General features: G+C 44.5%; 6 protein-coding genes and 1 long non-coding RNA gene across 9 annotated transcripts; 5 read left to right on the forward strand and 2 right to left on the reverse strand.

The window, feature by feature from the left end:
• The first annotated feature begins 428 nt into the window (after positions 1-428).
• Positions 429-2,615, forward strand: LOC122616075 (GDP-Man:Man(3)GlcNAc(2)-PP-Dol alpha-1,2-mannosyltransferase). Its single transcript, XM_043791348.1, has 5 exons — positions 429-540; positions 594-786; positions 1,234-1,692; positions 1,753-2,426; positions 2,493-2,615. The coding sequence occupies exons 1-5, from the start codon at positions 527-529 to the stop codon at positions 2,572-2,574; spliced, it is 1,422 nt and encodes a 473-aa protein (XP_043647283.1). The 5' UTR covers positions 429-526; the 3' UTR covers positions 2,575-2,615.
• On the reverse strand, positions 2,611-8,769 carry LOC122616074 (mediator of RNA polymerase II transcription subunit 1). 3 transcript variants are annotated; one of them, XM_043791345.1, is made up of 4 exons: positions 8,587-8,769; positions 7,241-8,521; positions 5,269-7,169; positions 2,611-4,186 (listed from the first exon to the last, which is right to left on the reverse strand). In XM_043791345.1, exons 1-4 carry the CDS (start codon positions 8,618-8,620, stop codon positions 2,984-2,986), a joined length of 4,419 nt encoding a protein of 1,472 aa, XP_043647280.1. In that variant the 5' UTR covers positions 8,621-8,769; the 3' UTR covers positions 2,611-2,983. The 3 variants fall into 3 exon arrangements, with proteins under 3 accessions (XP_043647280.1, XP_043647281.1, XP_043647282.1); XM_043791346.1 differs by having other exon boundaries at positions 3,841-4,181; XM_043791347.1 differs by lacking the exon at positions 2,611-4,186 and adding an exon at positions 5,032-5,217.
• A 1,039-nt stretch (positions 8,770-9,808) lies between these two features.
• LOC122617244 (ORM1-like protein) lies at positions 9,809-10,790 on the forward strand. Its single transcript, XM_043793005.1, has 3 exons — positions 9,809-10,072; positions 10,129-10,280; positions 10,530-10,790. The coding sequence occupies exons 1-3, from the start codon at positions 9,896-9,898 to the stop codon at positions 10,663-10,665; spliced, it is 465 nt and encodes a 154-aa protein (XP_043648940.1). The 5' UTR covers positions 9,809-9,895; the 3' UTR covers positions 10,666-10,790.
• Positions 10,791-10,850: 60 nt separating this feature from the next.
• LOC122617245 lies at positions 10,851-11,373 on the reverse strand. Its single transcript, XR_006325938.1, has 2 exons — positions 11,209-11,373; positions 10,851-11,023 (listed from the first exon to the last, which is right to left on the reverse strand). It is a non-coding gene; the product is annotated as an uncharacterized LOC122617245 (long non-coding RNA).
• A 249-nt stretch (positions 11,374-11,622) lies between these two features.
• Positions 11,623-13,319, forward strand: LOC122616405 (galactose mutarotase). Its single transcript, XM_043791845.1, has 2 exons — positions 11,623-12,020; positions 12,491-13,319. The coding sequence occupies exons 1-2, from the start codon at positions 11,694-11,696 to the stop codon at positions 13,274-13,276; spliced, it is 1,113 nt and encodes a 370-aa protein (XP_043647780.1). The 5' UTR covers positions 11,623-11,693; the 3' UTR covers positions 13,277-13,319.
• A 397-nt stretch (positions 13,320-13,716) lies between these two features.
• Positions 13,717-15,070, forward strand: LOC122617289 (galactose mutarotase). Its single transcript, XM_043793087.1, has one exon. The coding sequence runs from the start codon at positions 13,832-13,834 to the stop codon at positions 14,933-14,935; it is 1,104 nt and encodes a 367-aa protein (XP_043649022.1). The 5' UTR covers positions 13,717-13,831; the 3' UTR covers positions 14,936-15,070.
• Positions 15,071-15,976: 906 nt separating this feature from the next.
• Positions 15,977-17,490, forward strand: LOC122617164 (copper transport protein ATOX1). Its single transcript, XM_043792891.1, has 3 exons — positions 15,977-16,180; positions 16,273-16,348; positions 16,853-17,490. Exons 1-3 carry the CDS (start codon positions 16,175-16,177, stop codon positions 16,984-16,986), a joined length of 216 nt encoding a protein of 71 aa, XP_043648826.1. The 5' UTR covers positions 15,977-16,174; the 3' UTR covers positions 16,987-17,490.
• The last annotated feature ends 4,848 nt before the right edge of the window (positions 17,491-22,338 follow it).

Below are 22,338 nucleotides of genomic sequence, written 5' to 3' on the forward strand. Positions count from 1 at the left end.
TTGACTGACGCTAAAAAGTAGGAAGTAGGAGTGCTGTAGCGTTAGAAACCCTAAAATTAATAGTAATAATAATACAACTTATTTATAAGCTTGATAGATATTATCGAATACACGAATTTCGAAAGAACTACCTAGGTTTTTTTTACGAAATACGTTGCTTGATCTTGCGCAAAGTTAATCATTAAAGCTAGTCCAATTAAATTAATCTTTATATTGATTTACTAATAATTTGTTTACGAAACTAACTTAGAATTTTTTGAATGCTACATTCATGGTAAATTATTCATTAAAATCTATATTTATATATCATGTACCTCTGAAAAACGACATATCCATACAATTTGAACTCGATAATTCTTGTTATCGATAAATATTACCAAATGTTAATATTCCAAATACTTTTCCCAAATCGCAGATATCGGCTTTCATTGATAGAGATGATACTGTACGGCCATCCCTAATTCAAGATAATGCAGTATTGTCAATTTACGTGTAATAATAATGCATCGCTGAAGGAAAGCCGATAATGTTTCTGTTTCTGTAAGAATAGTAACCCGTTTTCTGGCAGTTGTTCTGACTCATGCTATCCGCAGGCTCTGGTTGTTGTTGTCGCTTGCGTTGCTGGCAGTGCTCTCATTCCTTTTCCTGAGGCAATGGTTGCTAAGCCGAAAGAATAAGTTGCACTCACCGTCGAAAAATGGCATCAACGTGGGCATTTTCCATCCGTATTGCAATGCGGGTGGCGGTGGTGAACGTGTGTTGTGGTGCGCCGTCAGAGCACTACAGGTAATATGGGAAAAACAGCAAAATATGGGAAATATGGGAAAACAGCAAAACAGTACAGACATACGTGTCTTGTTAAAGACCGATCATCAGCTGATAGTTTAGTTATCATTCGAATAAAAACAAGTTAAATAACTTCCGCAAAATAACTAAATGAAACAACATAAAATAAATGGGAGTATTTCCTCAGCAGGATGCTAACATTTCATTCAGCGTAGAGAAGTATACGTAGGACCCTGAAGTCAGCGTAGAGAATTATATGTAGGACCCTGAGGTCAGCGTAGAGAATTATATGTAGGACCCTTAAGTCAGTATAGAGAATTATACGGACTTTCGATATTCTGTAAATTACATGTGAATAATATGCAAGAGAGCTCATTATTTTGAGGAATTTATTTATTTTCTTATACTCGTATACTAATATTTTAGATGTGATTTTCTAATTTGTAGGAAAAGTACCCGAATTCCAGGGTGGTAATCTACACAGGCGACATAGACGCCTCTCCCAGTTCCATACTGCAAAAAGCCAAGAATGTCTTCAACATTGCCGTTAATAGTGACAGTGTGAAGTTTGTGTTCCTGAAGCAACGCCACTGGATCGAGGCCAAAAACTATCCGCATTTCACTCTGCTCGGCCAGAGCATTGGATCGATGGTCCTAGGTCTGGAGGCACTCTGCAAGTTTCCGCCCGACATCTATATTGACACCATGGGTTACGCCTTTACGTATCCTCTATTCCGCTACTTGGCCCAGTCCAAAGTGGGCTGCTATGTGCACTATCCGGTCATCAGTACCGATATGCTGAAGAGGATTCAGCAGCGACAAATGGCACACAACAACAAGAAGTACGTGGCAAGAAATCCCTTTCTCACCTGGACTAAGCTTGCCTACTACCGTCTGTTTTCAAAGGTGAGTGCAGGAATACAAATAAGTATATGCGCAGCTGTATACCAAGGTACCCCATTCTAGATGTATAAGTGGGTTGGTTGTTGTGCTGAGACTATTATGGTGAACTCCTCGTGGACCGAAAATCATATTCTGCAACTGTGGGATGTGCCCTTCAAAACCCACCGGGTGTACCCTCCGTGCGAGGTTAGCCACTTAAAGAACCTTCAGCACACGGAAAGGAGTGACGAATTCATCATACTGTCTGTCGGGCAGTTTCGCCCAGAGAAAGACCATCCTCTCCAACTGCAAGCCATATACGAGCTCCGAACTCTCTTGGCCCAAGACGAGAGCCTTTGGAACCAAATTAAGTTGGTCATTGTTGGCTCCTGCCGAAACGAAGATGACTACGATCGGTTGAAAAACATGCAGGACTTGACAAAGCATCTGTCGCTAGAGAACAATGTTCAATTCAGTGTGAATGTCCCTTACGAAGACCTACTTAAATTGTATCAAACCGCCCACATTGGCATTCACACTATGTGGAACGAACATTTTGGAATCGGAATCGTCGAATCCATGGCTGCTGGCCTTATAATGGTGGCCCACAGGTCCGGAGGTCCTTTGCTTGACATTGTCGAAACCTCCGAGGGAAGTCAGAACGGATTCCTTGCTACTGATGCGGTTGAATACGCAGAAAACATTTTAAATATAATTGTTAACAGCTCAGAAATGACCGGTATTCGAAGCGCAGCCAGGTAACTAAATAAACTAGATAAACATTTTTAGTTTGTACACTTTAAATATATTTTTTCCGCTTATAGGGCCTCCGTGGAAAGGTTTTCTGAGCAAGAGTTTGAAAAAAACTTTCTTCGGGCTGTTTCAACACTATTTACCAACATTTAAAAGATAATAAAATAAATATGCAAAATTCCAAATATCTCCAACTGAATACATTTATTATACTTTACAACATATTTAGAGCGATGTCATACATATCGTATCGCTTTCCTTAAGATTTACCTAATGAATTTTTAAACCATAAGGTGATTTCGGTTTGATCGAATTCACAGAATCTCTGAGATTTTGTACCAAATTCGCCATCGTGTTGTACAATTTTATTTATTTCCTTTGGAGTTTTAAATAATTTGTCTGCCAATGATATTAAGAAATTGCCTAATTCCCTATCCATCATAAAAATCATCATCAAAATTATGGCTTTAAACTAAATCATCTTAACTTAACTACTGTGCTAGCTTTAAGAAAAAATCGCATAGAGCAACAGGAATATCTCATGACGGCTGTCTTTCTTCTGTCATTCACCAGCCAGACTAGCCAAAAGCTCCTCATCTATACCATCCCCCGAAGGCATTCCCGCCGTGCTGCTTAGGTTGAGGAGTCCTTCATTGCCAGACGGCGAAGGAGGCACAGGTGGCTTGGCTTCCGGCTCCGTCAGTCCAGTAGAGCTGGCAGCAGGTCCTAATATCGATGATGATGTTACCGCTGAAGCAGTTTCTGAACTGGCACTTGGCGTGCTGCGTCCACTGGTTGTATTGCCTCCGCTTCCTCTCTGCGACAGCTTTGGGATCTGAAATTTGTTATGCAGCCCCTTTATGAATCCTTCCATGCTTGCGGCCATTGTCGGAGAAGCGTATTGGAGGATAGTCATCATATCCGTGTGGTGATCGAATCGAGGCGGTGGCTGCGACATTGAGCCGCTAAGGGCCGGCGATACCGAGCCCGAAGACCCGCTGCCCCCCGCCGTAGTGGATCCTGACTTGCGCTGACCGCTGCCTCCTCCACTGCTTCCGCTAGCCAGGGCTCCCATGCTGGGACGCCGTCTGGGGGCATTGTGCTCTTGGAAGGAGTTAGTGCTGTTGCTCTTGGTCAGCGGAAGTCCTCCCCCTGCTCCCGACCCGCTTAGCTTGCTGCTAAGATTGCCTGACGAGTTGGCCTTCTGGAAGAAATGCTTGCTGCATGATGCCGTAGCGGACGAGGCTGCTGCGGTAACCTTCTTGGAAGCGGGTCCGCTGTTTACGCCAGGCTTAAGTCCGGTATGCTGCTTCTTCATGGATCCGGTGGACCCAGCGAAGCTCGTGGCGCCACTGCTACTGCTCTTAGCCTTTGCTTGGACGCCAGAGGAGGAACTAAAGCCGGAGCCGGTGCCGGTGCTCTTGCTGCTTCCCGTTTTGTTGATGGTTAGCTTGAGACCCTCTTGGCTGCTGGGCCTCACCATGTATTCCGTGGAGGCTCCGGCCGGATTGCTGCTCCCGGCGGAGTCGCTGCTGCCCCCGCTGGTGGCTAGGCAGCTACTAGTTGGCGCTGCTCCCGGCTGTTGCTGCTGCTGCAGAATTGTTGCCAGTGTTGCTGCTGCTCCCGCTGTTTCCTGCCCCTGACCCACTACCGCCGAGACTGGGGACGCCAATGACGCTGACGAGCCCGCTGTTGCCGCTGCCACTGTTGTTGTTGGCGCCGGAATTGTTGGTGCTAAAGCTGCCGTCGACGTCATCAAACTAACCTGACAAAGTAAGCATGTGGTTGTGTGTGTGTTAGGGACCAAAGGAACCAAAAATAAACCAGAAAGGAAATTATAGCAATCAAAAGGGGAACATGACGTGTAGCAAAATAAACATTTTTGAGATTTCACAACCATATGTCGTGTAGGAAAAGAACACAGACAGGAAGAAAGGAAAAAAAACAAGAAAAGGACCCCGTTAATAATTAGCTTTAAAGTTGTGTCGGATACAAAATATATTTCCTACGTTATAAGGACATGAAGGACTAATTTTAAACGAAGTATTTATTTAAGTACAAAAGAGGACTCTTTTAAGCAAATTAAAATAGAAGACAAAAAGAGGACTCTTTTAACCAAATTAAAATAGAAGACAATGCAGAAAACTCTAATCATCTACATTAAAGAAAGGGGAAACAATAATCAATTTCTAATAGAGTCAAGATGCCACACACAACTAATATTAGCTTAATCTACAGATCTACATATGTTCCTAATGAAGCTTATAAGTCATTTACATCCTCAAAAGCGCTTTTAAAAATTCTGGAACAATGTAAACAGCTAGATTTGGGGAACTAGCTTTTAATACGCCTGGCTTTCCTACAGAAAACATGCAGGCCGAGCAACATTACAAAACAAACAGGATAACTATAAATACATACGTACTCAATGCAGGAAAAGGTTAAAGCTTGGGTTTTGGGGATACAGAGTGCTGGATAAGCCCCATTACTGTACGAGTTTTTGGATTTAGTCGAAAATAAAACGGATGCAGCAGTATATGACAAATAATAGAAACATATGTATTTACAAAAATAAGAAAAAGGGAAAACGAAACACTAACAAAAAATAATAATCATAGCATGTAAATATAATAATTTTCAACTACAGCAGAGGTAGGCAAATTACAAATCGTTTTATAGCTAAGGTAAATACAGCATTTGCATTAGTTTAAATATAGGTTTACTCTGATTTTGATCTGCATTGGTTAGGAGAGGTGGCAGAGAGTAAACTACGTGTTAGGCTTCCAGTGGGAGATGCTGGGGGTGGGTTGGTGTGGTGTGGAGCACTTATAATGAAAACGGACTTACCGCACCTCCCGCCATGCCCTTGCGCAAGGCACTCAGCTCCAGTCCGGAAGCCCCCGCTCCAGCGCCAGCTCCTGCTCCCACCACCACTGCGGCTGCACCAGACGCTCCCGTTCCCGACGGGGCCGCGTAGCTACCCAGTCCCCCGCCCGCCGCCAGATGCGAAAGACTGGCGACTGACTTCATCTGCTGTTGTGAGGATTTCAGGGCAGCCACTGCAGCGGCCACGCTAGCCGGGGAAATACCTCCTCCAGACCCTGCAGCCGCCGAGGATGTCGTGGAACTGGACCCGGATGTGGAAGAGGTTTTCTCTTTCTTTACACTCTGGCTGCTGCTGATAGATCCGCTAGTGCTCGCTAATGGAGGAATTGGCGGTGGAGGCGGCGGTGCTCCAACGCTGGCAAATGACCTTACCAGACCTGTAGCTCCCCCGGATCCCGAGGAGGCAGATGGTCCCGAAGATGTGTTCCCCACAGCGGGCGAGGTCTTATCGCCCTTGGGACTTAAGATGGTGGCGGCTGTAGCTGCACTCTTAAGCGTAGACATGCTTGGCTTTCCGGAAGAACCGTGTTTAGGTGAGTGTGTGCCAAACGGCGACTTCGGGCTGTTAGAGGCGGTGTTATGCTTGGGACTGCTATATACGGGAGAGTGCTTGGGGCTTGGTCGGGCGGTCGGCCCACCGGCCATTAGACCCTGCCCAGCGCCACCTGCTTTGGGTGACGAGGAGGGAGAGGAGAACTTGCGCACTACTCCACCAGTCGCGGAAGCATCTCCGCCACCTGCAGGCGAGTTTTGCCTAGAATAGATCTTCTCCGGCGGTCCCATGGGCGAATCATCGCGCTTCTTCTTGCGCTTTTTTTCCTTCTGTGTATCCGAAGAGCCGCTACTGGCTGAAGATGACATGGAGCTGGCGGAACCACTGCCTCCGGACGTAGACGAACTACTTGTGCTACTTTCGTGTGGACGCTTGGCGGCCACACTTACCCCAGCTGATGTAGAGCTGCTTTTTTTCGTTGACTCCTTAATGGGATCCTTGCCCGTTATAGGGGTAATAGTAATAGTCGTGGGAGCAGCACTGGATGAGGCTGTAACACTTCCTCCGGCGACAGCTGCCTGGACATTCAATGGAATAATTTCAATACCACCCGTTCGCTGTACCTCAACGCTGGGGACTCCCCCAGCTGACCCAGACTTTCCATCTCCTGGGATGGGCGTTATGCTGACGCAATGCTTCAAATTTGGAGTCTTGTCCTTCCATATATTTTTGTACTTATCAGCAATGTCATGATCACTTGTCTTGGCGGCGACGGAGGAACTGGAGCTGCCGCTAACCGTGGTGCCACTAGTCGAACCGCCAGACTGTGGATCCGTTTCGCGCTTGAGATTGATCAGACCCGCTATGGCCGCTGCTGCCGAAGTAGAAGCGGCAAAAGCATCCGCTAGAGATCGCGACTTGGCGTCCATTTTAAGGTTGTTGATGTTGGCAAAGCCACCTCCGGGAAGGCTTCCATCAGAGGGCGACGCCGTATCCATTGCAAACTGTTTAAAGCTGTTGCCTACTCCAGAGACAGGTCCACCACCACTCATGCCTCCTCCTCCGATTGTTCCTGAACCAGCTCCAGGACCAATCGCGCCGTGCAGTTTAAATTCGTGCTCCTCATCCCAGCACTTAAGCAACTTGTAGATGACCATCGGAATGGATACCACTTTGCGAACGGTGCGGGTGAGCTTCTGGGACAGCAACTCATATTCATTGCTCAGACAGTAAACGCTACACGTGGGCTGACCGTCCTCTAGCAAAAAATCCACAGTTGCCAGCGACTCTTCGTACGGGTGCTGCAGCTCCACCGTGATTTGGTTAAATGAAACGGCGGTTACCTCCAGTATCACAGTGCTGTCCATATCTGGGACAAATTAGCATAGGAAAGAATATTATTATCATAGAAGAGACTGTGAGGCAGTGCACCCAACTCACCATTATACTGTTTCTGCTGCTCACGAACACAGCTGGCGAGCAGGGTGTAGAACAGAGCTTGTTTCTTGAGGAACGCCACGATCCGCGGTACCTGTGCGGGTTCAGTGAAGGGAAGCGATGACACCAGGGTTCCCTGCAGTTTGCGGTTGTCGGTGAAGAAATAGCAGTGCGTCTCCTTAGGCAAATTTACATACAGGCCGCGCTGTGCGTTCTTGATGGCCTGCTTTGAGGCAGTTTGTACAATGAGATTTAGCACTGTGGTGGGAGAACTAGGGGGCGTACTAACGGAGTCTAGACCGGGAAGCCCGAGTGCCTTTAGTGATTCCAGGCAAACAGGCATGGGTTTGTTAAGCCTCAGCACATACGTGGCCGGCATCAGCAGCGAGTTGTTCTGGTTAAGTTGGGTATACGTGGGAACCTCTAAGCCCGTTTGGGCATCGCGGACTAAGGTCACCGTTGGTAGAGTCTGTAGTTTGTTGGCCGATGAGCCTTCCAGATTGACGGTGGCACTCAGTCCGTAGCTGCTTCGCATTACCTGGTCGATGGTGAAGTCGCCGCTGGCCAGTTTGGGATCACCTTCGGGAAGGTGGAGCGGCGGGCAAAAATAAGTAAGCTTCATGGGATGGCCACCGCGACGGGACAGCACCAGACCCACCGATGAACTCGTCATAAGGGAGTAGCTATCTCCAGAGTGACTTTGCAGATGCAATTGGTAGAGGCTCTGGATGTCCGTTTCCATGGCCTGAAGCGCCACGAACGCCTTCTTTTTCACCTTGGGTTCGGCATTCAGTTGGTAAATGGAGGATAGGCCCTCCAGTTGAACCGTAAAGTCAGCAAAATCGCCAGACTTGAGGCAGGCTACTAGTTCGCTGGACTGTTGCTCAATCTTGCACTCGTGGTGCACCTTGACGTCCGACAGACTGCCGGCGGCGTCCAGCAGGATCTCTACGTAGAACATGTCCGTGGAGATAAAAAGCAGCTGCTGGTCCTCCATGAACTTAAGGCCCAGCTGGCGCGAAAGGCTTTCCAAACGCTCTACGAGGCCGTGGCGAGATGTGACTTTGATGTAGTGCTGCAACTTGTCCAACGCCGACTGTAGCGTGGCCTTGCACAGTGGGTCCAGAGGGTAGTGCTTTTCGATGAAGTACATACGCACCGACTTTTTGATCTCCTCGTAGCTTTTTGGCTTGTTCCGGTACTTGGCCCGCAGCTTCTCCATCATTGTTTCCTGCTGGATCTGCTTGTTCTTTTCCTCGATGCTGGGAATGTGGCTACCAAAGCCTGTTCGGATTTGTGTTAGTGGGGCTCCGGAAAACGTAGTAATAGGGATATCTATTGGTACTTACCACTCCCCGTGGATTTTGCATTGGATCCGCTCATATCTATGCTTCCTTGGATAAACTATATTCAGTTAATGATACTGTGACATTTTCGGCAAGGCATTCGGGTTTTTGAAAAGATTTCGATCTAAATAGCAACGAACCCTACTTTTTTCTATGCCTTCTTTATGCCAAAAAATTTCAACGCCAAAACAACAAAATGGCTGTTCCTTTCTTTACAATGGCTGGTCACACCATAACACACATATAACATTCTGGAACTTAAACCGAAGTATCTTATTTCCACTGAGTCACATAATCGTTTACATAGTAGATGATCCAAGATCCAACGTAGGCATCAAACACATTACCTTTTATTATTGTGATATAAATTCAGAGCAGTGATGCCAAAATTTTTCTGAAAAAAAGGATAGATTAAAAAAAAAACGGGAAAAAAAGGCTAAAAATTTAAAAAAAAAATATATATATAATAAATAAAATAAGGATGAACATTTTTTTGCTAATTTTTTATTTAGATAACTTTTAATTTAATATTTGTATTGTGTTATCAATGATGCATTTGTCCTCAACGTTTGTTTCATACGTTGCCATTGTGCCAATGCGTTTTAAATAGGTTTTGGGCACTTTATAGGTGTGGCAACACAAATTATGTCGACGCAGTCCAAATCTAAAGGTAAATTAGATGTAAATATGTACACATATATAAAAAATGGATTTAAATTTAAAAATAAATAAATAAATGACTGCTAAAATGGCATTTAGCGTTTCATCGTCAATTTTTGCATTGATACTGCATTTGCAGTATTTGCAAAAGCCTTTGTTTTTATCACTAATGTCTTTAGTTAACCAGTTTATAAATTCTGGCTGGTCAAGCCAGAAATCGCGAAACTTTTGTTTATACCCGTCTTTATCTTTTGGCATTTTGGTAAAATGTATGTACTTTGTATGTCTTATTCTTTGCCAAAAATTGCTGATATTCATTCGAATACACACAATATCGATAACATTTTGCTTATAAGAGATGCCACATAATTTGCAAACAAAAAAATTTGAATTTATACAAAATTATACTAATTAAATTTTAAAAATTGTAACATTGTCTAAAAAGTACAGATTTCCGGTTAAAAAAACTTTAAAAAGGACAGATTTCCGGGTTGGGGATGTTTGACATTTTTTCCGGATGAAGCAGTAAAAAACAGGACAGATCTGTCCGGAAAAAGGCTGAATTGGCATCACTGATTGTGATATTTGTATGCATGTCACATTGAACATGATAAATATTTGTTTCGGAACCAAAGGTTAATAATTCAGCTACATGACATCCATTGCGGGAGGCCACGGTGAGGCGAATCCGAACAGCTCCTGGCTGAGTGCACGCGGATTTTGGCTAGCATACCTTCTGGGCCTGCTGTCGGTGCACCTGCTCTTCTTATCAGTGCCCTTCGTCAGCATTCCGTGGGCCTGGACGGCCACCAATCTTCTTCACAATGCAGTGAGTGCTCATAGCGTCATTAAGGAGTCTGTTCTAATCCTAATCCGACTTCGCAGGCCCACATGTACTTCTTGCACGTCATTAAGGGCGCTCCCTGGCTGAGCACCGAGAACGATCCCAGCCGGCGTTGGACGCACTGGGAACAGATTGATGACGGGGTGCAGATGACCACAACCCGCAAGTTCCTCACCGCTGTTCCCATTGTTCTGTAAGTTAATACGCATTGTAAGTCAGCGAACAGATTAAGTCCCTAGGAATGGAACCCAATTTGTAATAAGTTAATTGGGATGCAAATATAGTAGAAAATTTATTACAAAAATTTATTTAAATTTGAATTATTAACATCATAAACTCACTTTAATTTCGGTATTTTATATACAGCAGTTTTGATGAATTAATAATGTAGCTACCGTATAATCAAATGAATAATATACAAATTCACACGCTCTTTTTATAGTTTCCTACTTACCTGCCTGTACACCCGAAACAACACGGAACACTTTATTGCAAACTTTATATCCCTGGTTGTCGTCACGCTTCCCAAGTTGCCGCAGTTTCATGGCGTGCGGCTGTTCAACATAAATAAGTACTAGCCCCTGTGGCACCGGACTGCATTTACTTTGTTTTGTGAACATGTACATAAAAACTTATATTACTGGCACAGCTCTTGCTCAAAAATGTAAATATCGCTAAATTAAATACTTAGCAAATTAAATAATTCTGAAAATCGTTTTTCAATTATTTTGGTGATGTAAATAATGTTTGACCATGGAAACAATAATCATGTAAAAAATGTATTTGGAGCCAGCACTAAGAGATATTTTATAACCCATCGTCGCCCAAAGGTTTTCATTTTATCCATTGCTTGGTACGGCACTTCACGTAGTGACGGTGAGTACCGTGAGGGTGGTCCGTATGTAGGCTGCTATATAGACCCGTAGAATTGAAAATCTGAAAGAAAATCCCCATTATTGATTTGTTACATATTGTTAATCAATCAAAAACACTTCTTGACGAGGAAAAAGGCATGTGACGATCGCAGCCTCAACTTACTCATGTTCTGCTATCTACTTTTGTGACGAAAAATGATTTTGTACTTCACGTTATATTAATACATTATTAACGTACACACTCACCACGCTTCATAAAAGCTACCCTTTTATCCCCCCTTTTCTGGGGCTACTATTTGTTGGCGTTCAGAGGTGGCAAACAATACTTAAGACTTTTAATAAAGGTTATATGATATGATATTTACATTGCAGAGATGGATACCTCGTGGTCGAGACGTTTGAATAAAGAGGTCTTTCTGTTATATGAGCTCTACCGAAAGTCGCGCCCCTAAGGAACTATTCTATATTCTAGTCAAGTGGCGATTACAGGGCAGCTTTATCTCTCATTATTGTGGGCGGTAAAAATGCGGGGGTTGGGCAATCGACTTCTGACAGGCTGATTGCCCGGTTTGACTTTGAGGGAGAAGCTCGCGACCCGAACGACTTTGGCCATTCATAATCAGAAGCGAACTCGCAGTAAACAGAGGTGTGCCGGATCAGACTATGTCTGATACCCAAGCAGTTGCTGTCAGCCGTTTCAAGGGGAAGGAACGACAACGAGACGCGCCGAGATGTCGATTACCTTAGAGGAGGAGATCTTCGGCTTGGCCGTGAATCCGTTCACCAAGTCCCCGGAAATGGTGCGCCGTTACACGCTCAAGAACTCCAAGGGCATGACGGTGTCGATGATCCAACTGGGTGCCATCATCCAGAGCGTCTGCTTGCCGGATGCATACAAAAAGGTGGATGATGTGTGTCTCGGCTTCGACGACATTGCCAGCTACTTGGCCAATAAGGGAGCCTACATCGGAGGGACCCTCGGACGAGTGGCCAACCGGGTGGCCAATGGCGAGTATACGTTTAACGACACGAAAATATCGGTGACAAAAAACATCCAGGTAAATATTTCACGAGCCTATTTGACTCTTGTTATGGCAAAGTTCTTTTAGCTTAGCGGTAGATTCTGATTCTCTAAGAAGCTCTTTGATTGTTATACTCCCGATACCCGATACTCGTAGAGTTATAGCAAAGACATTAGAATAATTATTCTACGTAAATAATACTAACAAATGCGATGTACAAATTAGTTTCAGACCAAATTGTTAGTTTTTTAGCCAATCGACACGCCTACTCTTACGACATCAAAACGCAAAAAGCTCTCACTCCCAGAATTTTCCATTTTTTTGTTTGCCAATTTCTTTTGATATAAATAATAATGTAGTATATCTGCGAATGCTCTTTGATCTCAGTTTGGATATAGTTCTATAGTCTAAGTTAGCTTTATATAAATAAGTAAAATAAATATATATAGTATCTATCTAGTTTAGGGAAATAAAGAATAATAAATATATAAATCGACGAATTTCAGGATAAATTCCAGCTTCACGGTGGCTTTGTTGGATTCGATAGCGTCATATGGGAGGTGGTGCAGAAGTCCGCCGAGGGGGTGATATTCCGTCACGTTTCGCCCCACGGTCACGAGGGCTATCCGGGCAAGCTGACGTGCCTCATCACCTACCAGCTGGACAACGAGAATCGGTTGTGGGTCAGGTACGAGGCCACCACAGATCGCTCCACCATGGTTAACCTCTCGAGCCACGCCTACTTTAACCTGGCGGGACACGGATCCGGAGCGAAGGGTCTGGCGGAGCACACGGTGGAGATTGCGTCTGATCACATCGTGGACACGGACGAGCTGCAGATCCCCACGGGGAAGTTAATCGACGTCAAGGACACCGTCTTTGATCTCAGGCTGCCTGTTCTGATGCGCGACCGGCTTATGCAGTTTGAGAATCGTCAGATCAAGGGCTACGATAACTGCTTCGTGGTCAACGGAGGCCGAGTGCAAAAAAGTGTAGCCAAGGTGGCCAAGATTGTACATCCGCCATCTTGCCGGGTACTGGAGGTTTGGACCGACCAGCCCGGCATGCAGTTCTACACCGCGAATAATCTGACCTCGATAGTGGGCAAAAATTGCACCAAGTATGACAAACACGGCTCCTTTTGCGTGGAGACGGAGAAGTTCCCCGATGCTATGAACCACCCGGAGTTCCCTTCGATCAGCCTCGAGCCGAATGAGAAGTACCGTCACGAGGTCCTTTACTGGTTTAAGGTCGAGGAGTCCTGGAAGTGCTGTTGCAACAACGATCCATAAGCGTCGTCGTGATCTCTCGTGAATAAAGTCCAACCCCAAAGTACTTGATGTTTTATTTAGCTATTTTAAGTTAAGTTACAACAGAATAAAATGCATAGGACATAGGAATAAACTGCCCAGTCTCATCATACAAACTTGGACCACGTAATAATGTACATACATATGTGTAACTCCAAAACCCTTTAGCGGGGCTTAAGTGTTACGTTTGTGGGCGGTAAAGTGTGCGTGGTTTCTAAGATCTGGCATCCATACGGACAGACGGGCATGGCTATATGAAATTGTTAAGGATCCTGGATAAGAACATACTTAATATGGTCGGAAATTCTTCCTCCTATCACATGCATCCGAGTCTAAGAAAATTTTTCAGTTTGAGGAACGGGCATACGATTTACAAAATGTAAGTCCTAACATATTTGAACGACCATCTCAGTGGGCTTTGATCTGAACATAAGGCGAGTGAGCCCTTTAAAATTCTAAAATCTGTCGCCACAGCAAGGCATCTCAAAATTTTAGTTATCCTCCTCTAGGCATTTGGCAAAACTTAGAAGCTTCAGGATGGTGCGAGTGATCGAGGACATGTTCGGCATTGCCGTCAACCCGATGACGCAGAAGACCGACCGGGTTCGGCGCTTCACGCTGAGCACAGAGCGTGGCATGTCGGTGTCGATCCTAACGATGGGTGCTATCATCCAGTCCTTGAAGGTTCCCGACTTCAACGGCAAGCTGGAGGACGTGTGCCTGGGCTACGACGACGTGGCAGGGTACTACCGTAACCAGCACTGCTTCTTTGGAGCCACCATTGGCCGGGTTGCCAATCGTACAGCACATGGTCGCTTCAAGCTCTGCGGCAAGGAGGTCAGTGTGAGCCGCAATTTCCAGGATAGGCATCACCTGCACGGCGGATTCGTGGGCTTCGACAGCGTCATTTGGGACGTGGTGGGGGTGCACAAGGATGGCGTCACCTTGCAGCACATCTCGCCGGACGGGCACGAGGGCTATCCGGGCGAGCTGACCACCAACATTAACTTCTCGCTCAACGAGACGGGCTGCTTTGGGATGCGAATAGAGGCGCGGACGAAGGCTACAACGGCGGTGAACATCTCGAACCACAGCTACTTCAACTTGGGCGGACACGGCGCGGGCCGGGATCCGCTTTATCAGCACATGCTGATGATTAAGGCCCAGAAGATAGTGGACGTGGACCAGGAGCTCCTGCCCACCGGGAAGTTAATGCGCGTGCGCACCACGCCGTACGACTTCTCCAGCCTGGTCAGTCTGGGCAAGCGGCTCAATCAGGTGTCCGCTTGCCCCCTGGGCGGCTTCGACAACCATTTCTGCGTGGACATTCCTCCCAACCGGGTGCAATTGGTGGCCCGTGTGGTTCATCCATGCAGCGGCCGTTTCATGGAGGTGCACACCAACCAGCCGGGCCTTCAGTTCAGCACGGCCAACCATCTGCCGGACGAGGACAGCGCGGACATACCCAACGTGGGCAAGGATGGGGTCCGCTATGTCCGTCAGGGAGCCTTCACCCTGCAGACGCAGAAGTACCCTGACGCAATGAACCACTGCGACTTCCCCACAATCGTGCTCAATCCTGGCCAGCTGTACGATCACCAGGTGGTTTACCGATTTGGCGCCTGTCCCAAGCGAGTGTAGCTATTTAGTTAGTGCTCCCAAAATGTGGACCTTAAAATTTAACTGGCGTGCAATCATTATGGTTGCCAATGTCAGAAATGCATTTTTTTATTATCTTTCTTAATTTCATAACAATAAATTTTCAATGAAATCTGAGTTTCAACTGGCGAAAGTTTCATCGCAAATTGAAGGAAGTTTTCGAAGAACCGAACTCAATTCAATGGAATATTGTTATTTGACCTAACCTATTTTAAAACAGGAGAGAACGCTATAGTCGAGTTCCCCGACTATCTGATACCCTTTACTCAGCTAGTGGAAGGCAGAAGGAGAGTCTTAAACACTGAAAGTTTTTGGCGTTTTGTAGGCGTTAGAGTAGGCGTGGCGAAATGTTTTTTGGCAAATCGATAGAAATGTACAACACTAATACAAAAATGAAAAAATATTAAAACATGGCAAAAAGTTTTTTGTCAAGTCGATAGAAATTTACAAGACTAATACAAAAATGAAAAAATATCAAAACATTTTTCAAAAGTGTGGGCGTGGCAGTTTTGGGCGGTTTGTGGGCGTTAGAGTGGGCCTGGCAACATGAATCGACAAACTTGAGCTGCGTCTATGTCTCTGGACATGGTCTGCATGCTTAGTCTAGTTCTAGCTAGAACTGAAATCAAACATAAACTTACTCGCATTTTCATGTTTATTGCAAAATTGTAGCCTTCAGAAAATCGCGACGTTTTCATAAACGTTGCGAGATAATGGGACAATTAAGTATTTCGCTTCTTAAATATAATTGTAAAACGGTGGCGTTATTTGATGTGGGTGCTCACATACCTCCCTGTAGTTTAGACTCCCATGTACTATACGGATTAATGTTCTTCCTCTCACCGACCTTCAAGCAACTGGACCGTTGCAATGTTCACTCTTTTGAATAAAAGGCTCCAGCTGGGCAGCACTGGCAGCGCCTTTTGGCTTGAGTCGTCGCTAGAGCATTTATCAAAGTTCTGCACCGCACTGATGTGCCATTTGTGACATTTGTCTTATTTAGGAGTATGGAAGTGATATATTTAATAGGCCGATCTACTCGGTCACTCTAAAAAGTCAAATATATAAAATCCAAAGAAGTTCTCTGCAATAACGAAGGGAGTTTCTGATTGCCACGTTTGGAAGTAGAACTAGCCGAAGAAAGCCGCCAAGCTGTTCAACCTACCGCAGGTCTACAAGCACACGACGGACTCCAGAAGTCACAGCAGTAGCAGCAGCAGGATGCCAGTGCGTTTCAGTGGTTGAGTCCAGTCCAAAATCGATTGGAAAAGCGTTGAAAAATCCCAATTCGCACCAATCCTTTTTCCCGCTTTTCCCAGGTGCACGAATTCAAGGTGGAGATGACTTGCGGCGGATGTGCTAGTGCCGTGGAACGAGTCTTGGGCAAACTGGGCGGTACGTACTACGTAGCACTAGTGCCAGGTACTAAGTTAGTTAGTGCCTTATCGGTCGAATCTTACGTATGTGCAAGCATATGTACCTATGTATGTATGTGCAAATGTGGGGGGTGAACTAATTTAAGGCCATTGGTTCCCGACACATCATACACATTTGAGCTGTATGCAAAGTTCGTCAATGTTGCTTGAAAAATAATACCTTTAACTAAAAAAGGAAAACCATTTCTATTTAATTCTACCAATGCTATAATTAAACTTGTGCTCTTCAAAAAAAATGTTTATGAAACTTTAAAAACTTTCAACCAAACAATGCAACTTATTGAAATGTTCAGTTGAAATCTCAGAACAAGCTTTAAACATAATAAATCACATAACGATAAGGGACTTAACCACAATTTGCATTGTTCGTTTAAATGTTGGGAATAACTTAGCCCTTATCAGTAGCGATTTGCCTTACTTTCGGCCGAAAATCGACTAAACCGTGTGTTATGCCATTCCGCAGATAAGGTCGAGAAAGTCAACATTAGCCTGGAGGATCGGACCGTGAGCGTGACGTCGAACCTGTCGTCCGACGAGCTGATGGAGCAGCTGCGCAAGACCGGAAAGAGCACCACCTACGTCGGAGTGAAGAAATGAGACGAGTTTCTCAGCAAGTTTCAGAAGTACGGCAGGCTGAAACTTGAGGTCTAGGGTGTGGACCCTTAAGGATTGAGGGATCTTACACATTGCCGCACCGAAAGCATTCGATTTGGGTCGCTGTTCAGTGATATTCATGGGATACACAATTTTACAAATTTTACTCTTAACCAAATCAAATATAGGAATCGTATACAAATTTTACACTAGTATTTGCTCTTGCCGAAATTGTATGTAGCTTGTAGTTAACCAATTGAAGTGTTATTATATTATGCATTAACTATGCCTAGATGAAGAATTTCAAATTCAAATTTAACTAATCAAATTGTAAAGCCAACTTTTTGCCTAAGTATGCAGGTGCCGTATTTAGGGACACTCTAGTAAATCAAACGTAGTTGCCAATAAATGATATAATCCAATTGCCCTCTTATGACTAATCGTAATATTAAAAAATTTTACCATTTTAAAATATCAAATATATACAAATACGTTTTAACCTTAAAAGTAACGAACTCTGTTTTGTGGGAATGCGGCTACTTTCATGATGTAATAATCTATTTTCTGGTCAGGGAAATGGTATACATTTTCAATATGTAGTATGGAAATTGTCCTATTGTCGTTTCCAATCTGAAAATCAGATGCGGGCACTAGCATCGACTTGTGGTGTTCGGCGTTCCAGCGAATCGGCGACAAATAGCCGGTTATTGCCTTATAACGATCGAAGGGGCAGCATGAACTTGTCATAAATCTCGGCTCTCGGGAACCCACACTTATCAAATTGAATATTTTTTTTTGATTTTCCATGTTCTGTTTGTGTCTTTCTTTTCTGTGATTTTTTGTGGGCCGTATTCGAGGCGTAACGAAATTATCAATCAAATGCCACCTCGGCATCCAAAGAATGCAGCACACAAAGAGGCCAGGCGACTGCACTAATTGAGCTCGGTGGTGGACATTCGAAGCCTCATATCGTTTCGGGTACCTGGGACTGCGGCTCAGTTGCGTTTCAAGTTGCGAGCAGAGTCTCCTGTTGATTTATTCTCCGACAACAAAGAGGCTAGCGAGGGACGCTTCGCTGTCACAACACCAGTCACCTCCACATCCACATCCTATCCCATCCCATCCCATCAAGAGACACGTCCTTGCCTCTGACCGATTATAATCCTTCAAGTGTGGCCCACTGATCAATTCCAGATAGCATCTGAAAATGTTCTTACGCAGCCCCTGATGGCATCACATTATCTTTCCGAATACCGTTCAAATGTGAATGGTAAAGCAAACAGTTAGTATGCCATTGTCTTAGACTGATGGGAATCTTTTGGTAATTAAGATAGTGTTTGGAATTGAAATTAGTTAGCTGCGGATGTTGAAAGACAAGGTTTGAGTTTGAGTTTTGAGAAGGTAACATTTGCGGGCAGCCTGTAAAATAAAATTATTATTAAAAGCCCCTTTATAATAACTAACACATAAACTTTAACTTTCAGCTTTGATTTTTATTGCAAATTGCCCTTATACTCGATCTCGAAATAAACTAATAGCGTACCATTTTATCGCAGAGCTCCAGAATATGTCAGAATTTGGGCACGCCCCACTCATCGCGCCTTTCGGCAGACCAGTCCTCCGTGCTTTTATTTTCATTCTTTCGCGATTTTTTGTTGATGTTTTTCTTGCACACTCTGTGCATTGTAGACATTCCGAAAATCGCTGGCGAAATTCTTTGGCGCATGCTTGGCAGCAAAGTTGCCAGTTGCAACCAGTTGGCCGCTCGTTTTTCGCCTGGTCAAGTGGCTGGACCTCGGCTGGTGGTGCGTTGGGGCATTGGCAGGCAGGACACCCCTTGTCCCAACCTCCCTTTTCTCATTCACATCCGACGGTCTGACGGACTGGTTTGCCATTCGGCGGCGTTCTTGTTCTGCAGATTGTCATGGGAGATGTGAGGAGGACCGACCAGAACAATGGCACACTAAACCGAACATAGGGCCCTGTTTGGGCCATAAATTCCGAAGTAAACTGTGACGTTTGAGCGGCAGGTATCCCCACAGATACACTAACACAAGGTCGTTTCGCTGGCAGTACGAGTGATTAGTGCGGCTGAGCTTCTTGCTCGGTTCCTGGCTGGTCATTGAACCAAAGCATTAGCGACTCCTACGCTCCTTGTCCGATTGGGAAAGCACAGTAGCCAACTACGAGCAGTGCAAATTACAGGGGGAAACGATAGGGAGAATGCGGCAGGAGGCAGACGGGAAAAGAGGAGGAGGACCAAACCTGTCGGGCCATGGAAATTCCTATGCCGAGGTTCACAGTTGCGATTCGGGGGCCAGCGTGTGCCAAGCCCACGAGCTTCGTTTCGGCTATAACAAGAGCAGGCCCTGGCCCGCAAAGGCAGTAAAAGAAGTACAAAATCGCCGAGCGTAAATAACTCATAGATAATAATGGCCGGGCATTTGCAGTCCATGCGCGCAAAACAAAAGACTTAGGACACGAACTCGCTTGGCCGAAGGAGTCGCAGTCGGCAGTCGTCATGTAACCTGGGCCAAAAAAACCAAAACAAGATCAACTGGTTTGAGATACTTACTCAAAGTGGCTGCAGACACGGCTCTCCCAGAGCCATAGTATACGGAGAGAGCCGATCTCGCAGACCTGTTGAGTGCGACTCTTATTCCGATTCCGAGTACGAGTCCGAGTCCGAGTCCGAGTCCAAGACCTCGTCTATTGCGCGTGCCTTCGGTGGATTGGGTCGCTGGTCTTGCTCTGTAAAATACTTTTACCCAAAGAAGTTTCAGTTGTGTTTTTGACTTTTCGCCGTGCAGAACGATTCTCCAGCGGTCGGTTGTTTGGTTTTGCCTCAATATGGCACCCCGTCTTGCTGACTCTTCCACTCAGATTCTCTGGTTGAGCGTAACCGTGTAATATGCGCGAAAAGTGGTTTTCGGTATATAGTCAGAATTCGCATACATCCGGAGAGTACATTTTCCTGTTAGCCGAAAACCTGCCGAAATAAAAAGAAAAGAATTCGAGGAAAATAAAAATAACTCTAGCCGTGTGAGTGAGTGTGTGTGTTGTTGTGCCAGTGCTTCACATATATGTGAGTGGGCGAAAATGCCATGCAAATGTTGATCCTGTTGCCATTGCCTCTCGCTACTCACCAGTAGGTGAAAGTAAAGCAATTTGTTTAATTAATTGCACGCAAGCAATTTCTCAAAGTGAGCCCAGATAGCCGGAGTCAAGCGATTACTGTGCCAAGTTTGAGCAACCAAATTAAGCAAACCCAATCAACTAAATAATCGTCTGCAAGTTAAGTTCAGTTTGCTCTCGGATCAACTTTTGGATTAATCACTAACGCCTGTAAAAAGGGAGCTATAATAATTGGAATATTCAAAAAGGTGAGCTGCGATTGAATGTATTACATAAATATTTACGAATATCACAAGGTTTCAATACATTTAAGCGTTCGGCATGAATTGGGTATACAAATTAGAATAGTGTTAAAGCTTATAAGCTGTTAAGTGAGGTTTACATTTTTTTGTCTTTCCGATTGGATCTGCAAAAATGAAGTCAAGTAGCTTACCACACCTAAAAACGGAAACCTAATGAGTTCATTATTGCGCATAACTGTTAATAAAAAATATTGAATAAATTCGCCAAAAAGAAGCTTCCTATACATATCGGCATGGGTATCTATGCAAATGCGATCGTCTTCAGCGGTGGAGTGGAAATTATGCTAAGACCCGCTTGGGAAGATCATTTTTGGCTTGTATTTCTGTGTCGCAACCCATTTTCCATTCAAAGTATGGATTCCGAACCGATTTTTTTGCAGGAAAGGCGGGATATGACAAAACATTTGGCAATAAGCCGAAGTTATGTGTATTTTACGAATACTTTTAACTAGTTTTTCCTTGTTCTGGTTTAAAGTGGACAACAAACAAGCTCGTAAGTTCAAGCACACAAACATAAATAAGAACACGTATGCATATTTATGTGTTTGTAAGAGATCGAAGGGGCTTATGTATATTCACCCAAGGTTGAAGTGTTTTTATTGACTTTAGCTTTGGCGTTGACACCTTTGCAGCTTTGTTTACGATATGAATCGAACTAAAATGAAAAGGAATAGGGGCGAAATTAATTAATTGCCATTAACTTTTTCTAAAATGTATTAAATTTATTTAAAAAGCGCTGAGCAACAGCACAGAAATTAATCACGGCTGACTAGAAGAAACATAAGTATCCATTTCCCTTGTAAGTAATTCGTAATTCGTAGATTCAAAGGGAATACTAGTTTCGTTTACTATGCAATACTCAGAAGAAATTCTTGATTGGAATCGGGAATATTCCCGTCTTTCCATGGAAACGTAACGACTATTCAAGAGGTTTAAGCGTGTTTCAGAAGGAAATTGCTTTAATTATACCCGTTACTCGTAGAGTAAAAGGGTATACTAGATTCGTTGAAAAGTATGTAACAGGCAGAAGGAAGCGTTTCCGACCATATAAAGTATATATATTCTTGATCAGGATCAATAGCCGAGTCGATTTGGCCATGTCCGTCTGTCCGTCCGTCTGTCCGTCCGTCTGTCTATCTGTCCGTCTGTCTGTCCGTCTGTCCGTCTGTCCGTCCGTATGAACGTCGAGATCTCAGAAACTACAAAAGGTAGAAAGTTGAGATTAAGCATACTGACTCCTGAGACATAGACGCAGCGCAAGTTTGTCGATTCATGTTGCCACGCCCACTCTAACGCCCACAAACCGCGCAAAACTGCCACGCCCACACTTTTGAAAAATGTTTTGATATTTTTTCATTTTTGTATTAGTCTTCTAATTTCTATCGATTTGCCAAACAACTTTTTGCCACGCCCACTCTAGCGCCCACAAACCGCCAAAAACTGTCAGTGCTGAAGACTCCTTCGCACTTTCACTAGCTGAGTAACGGGTATCAGATAGTCGGGGAACTCGACTATAGCGTTCTCTCTTTTTTTTTCCTTTTTTCTAGCAAAAACTAGTGGCGGTTACATTTATTGATATTGTCCGTAAGTGACTAGCTCGCTAGTGGGCGTTCTCAAAAATAGTCCTTTCTTCTTTTTTTGCATATCTCCCACTAGCTGAGTTTCGGGTATCTGATAATCGAACTAAAAAACGACGATATATCCATGTCCATGGGACTAACACAGTTTTACACAGTTGACACTTTCAAGCAGCTCTTCTCTTAATACAATTCGAATTTCGAATACACCCCACTAACAGCAAAATACACTCTTTTGTTGCAAGAATCAGCAACTCAACCGAAAAAAGCTTTGAGACCTACGACCAGGCACAGCTGCCTCCGAGAATTGTGGAACGCAGCCGCGAAGTGGACGGCTGATA

Source organism: Drosophila teissieri, chromosome 3L, assembly GCF_016746235.2.
Source record: "Drosophila teissieri strain GT53w chromosome 3L, Prin_Dtei_1.1, whole genome shotgun sequence".
Classification (NCBI taxonomy): Eukaryota; Metazoa; Arthropoda; class Insecta; order Diptera; family Drosophilidae; genus Drosophila; species Drosophila teissieri.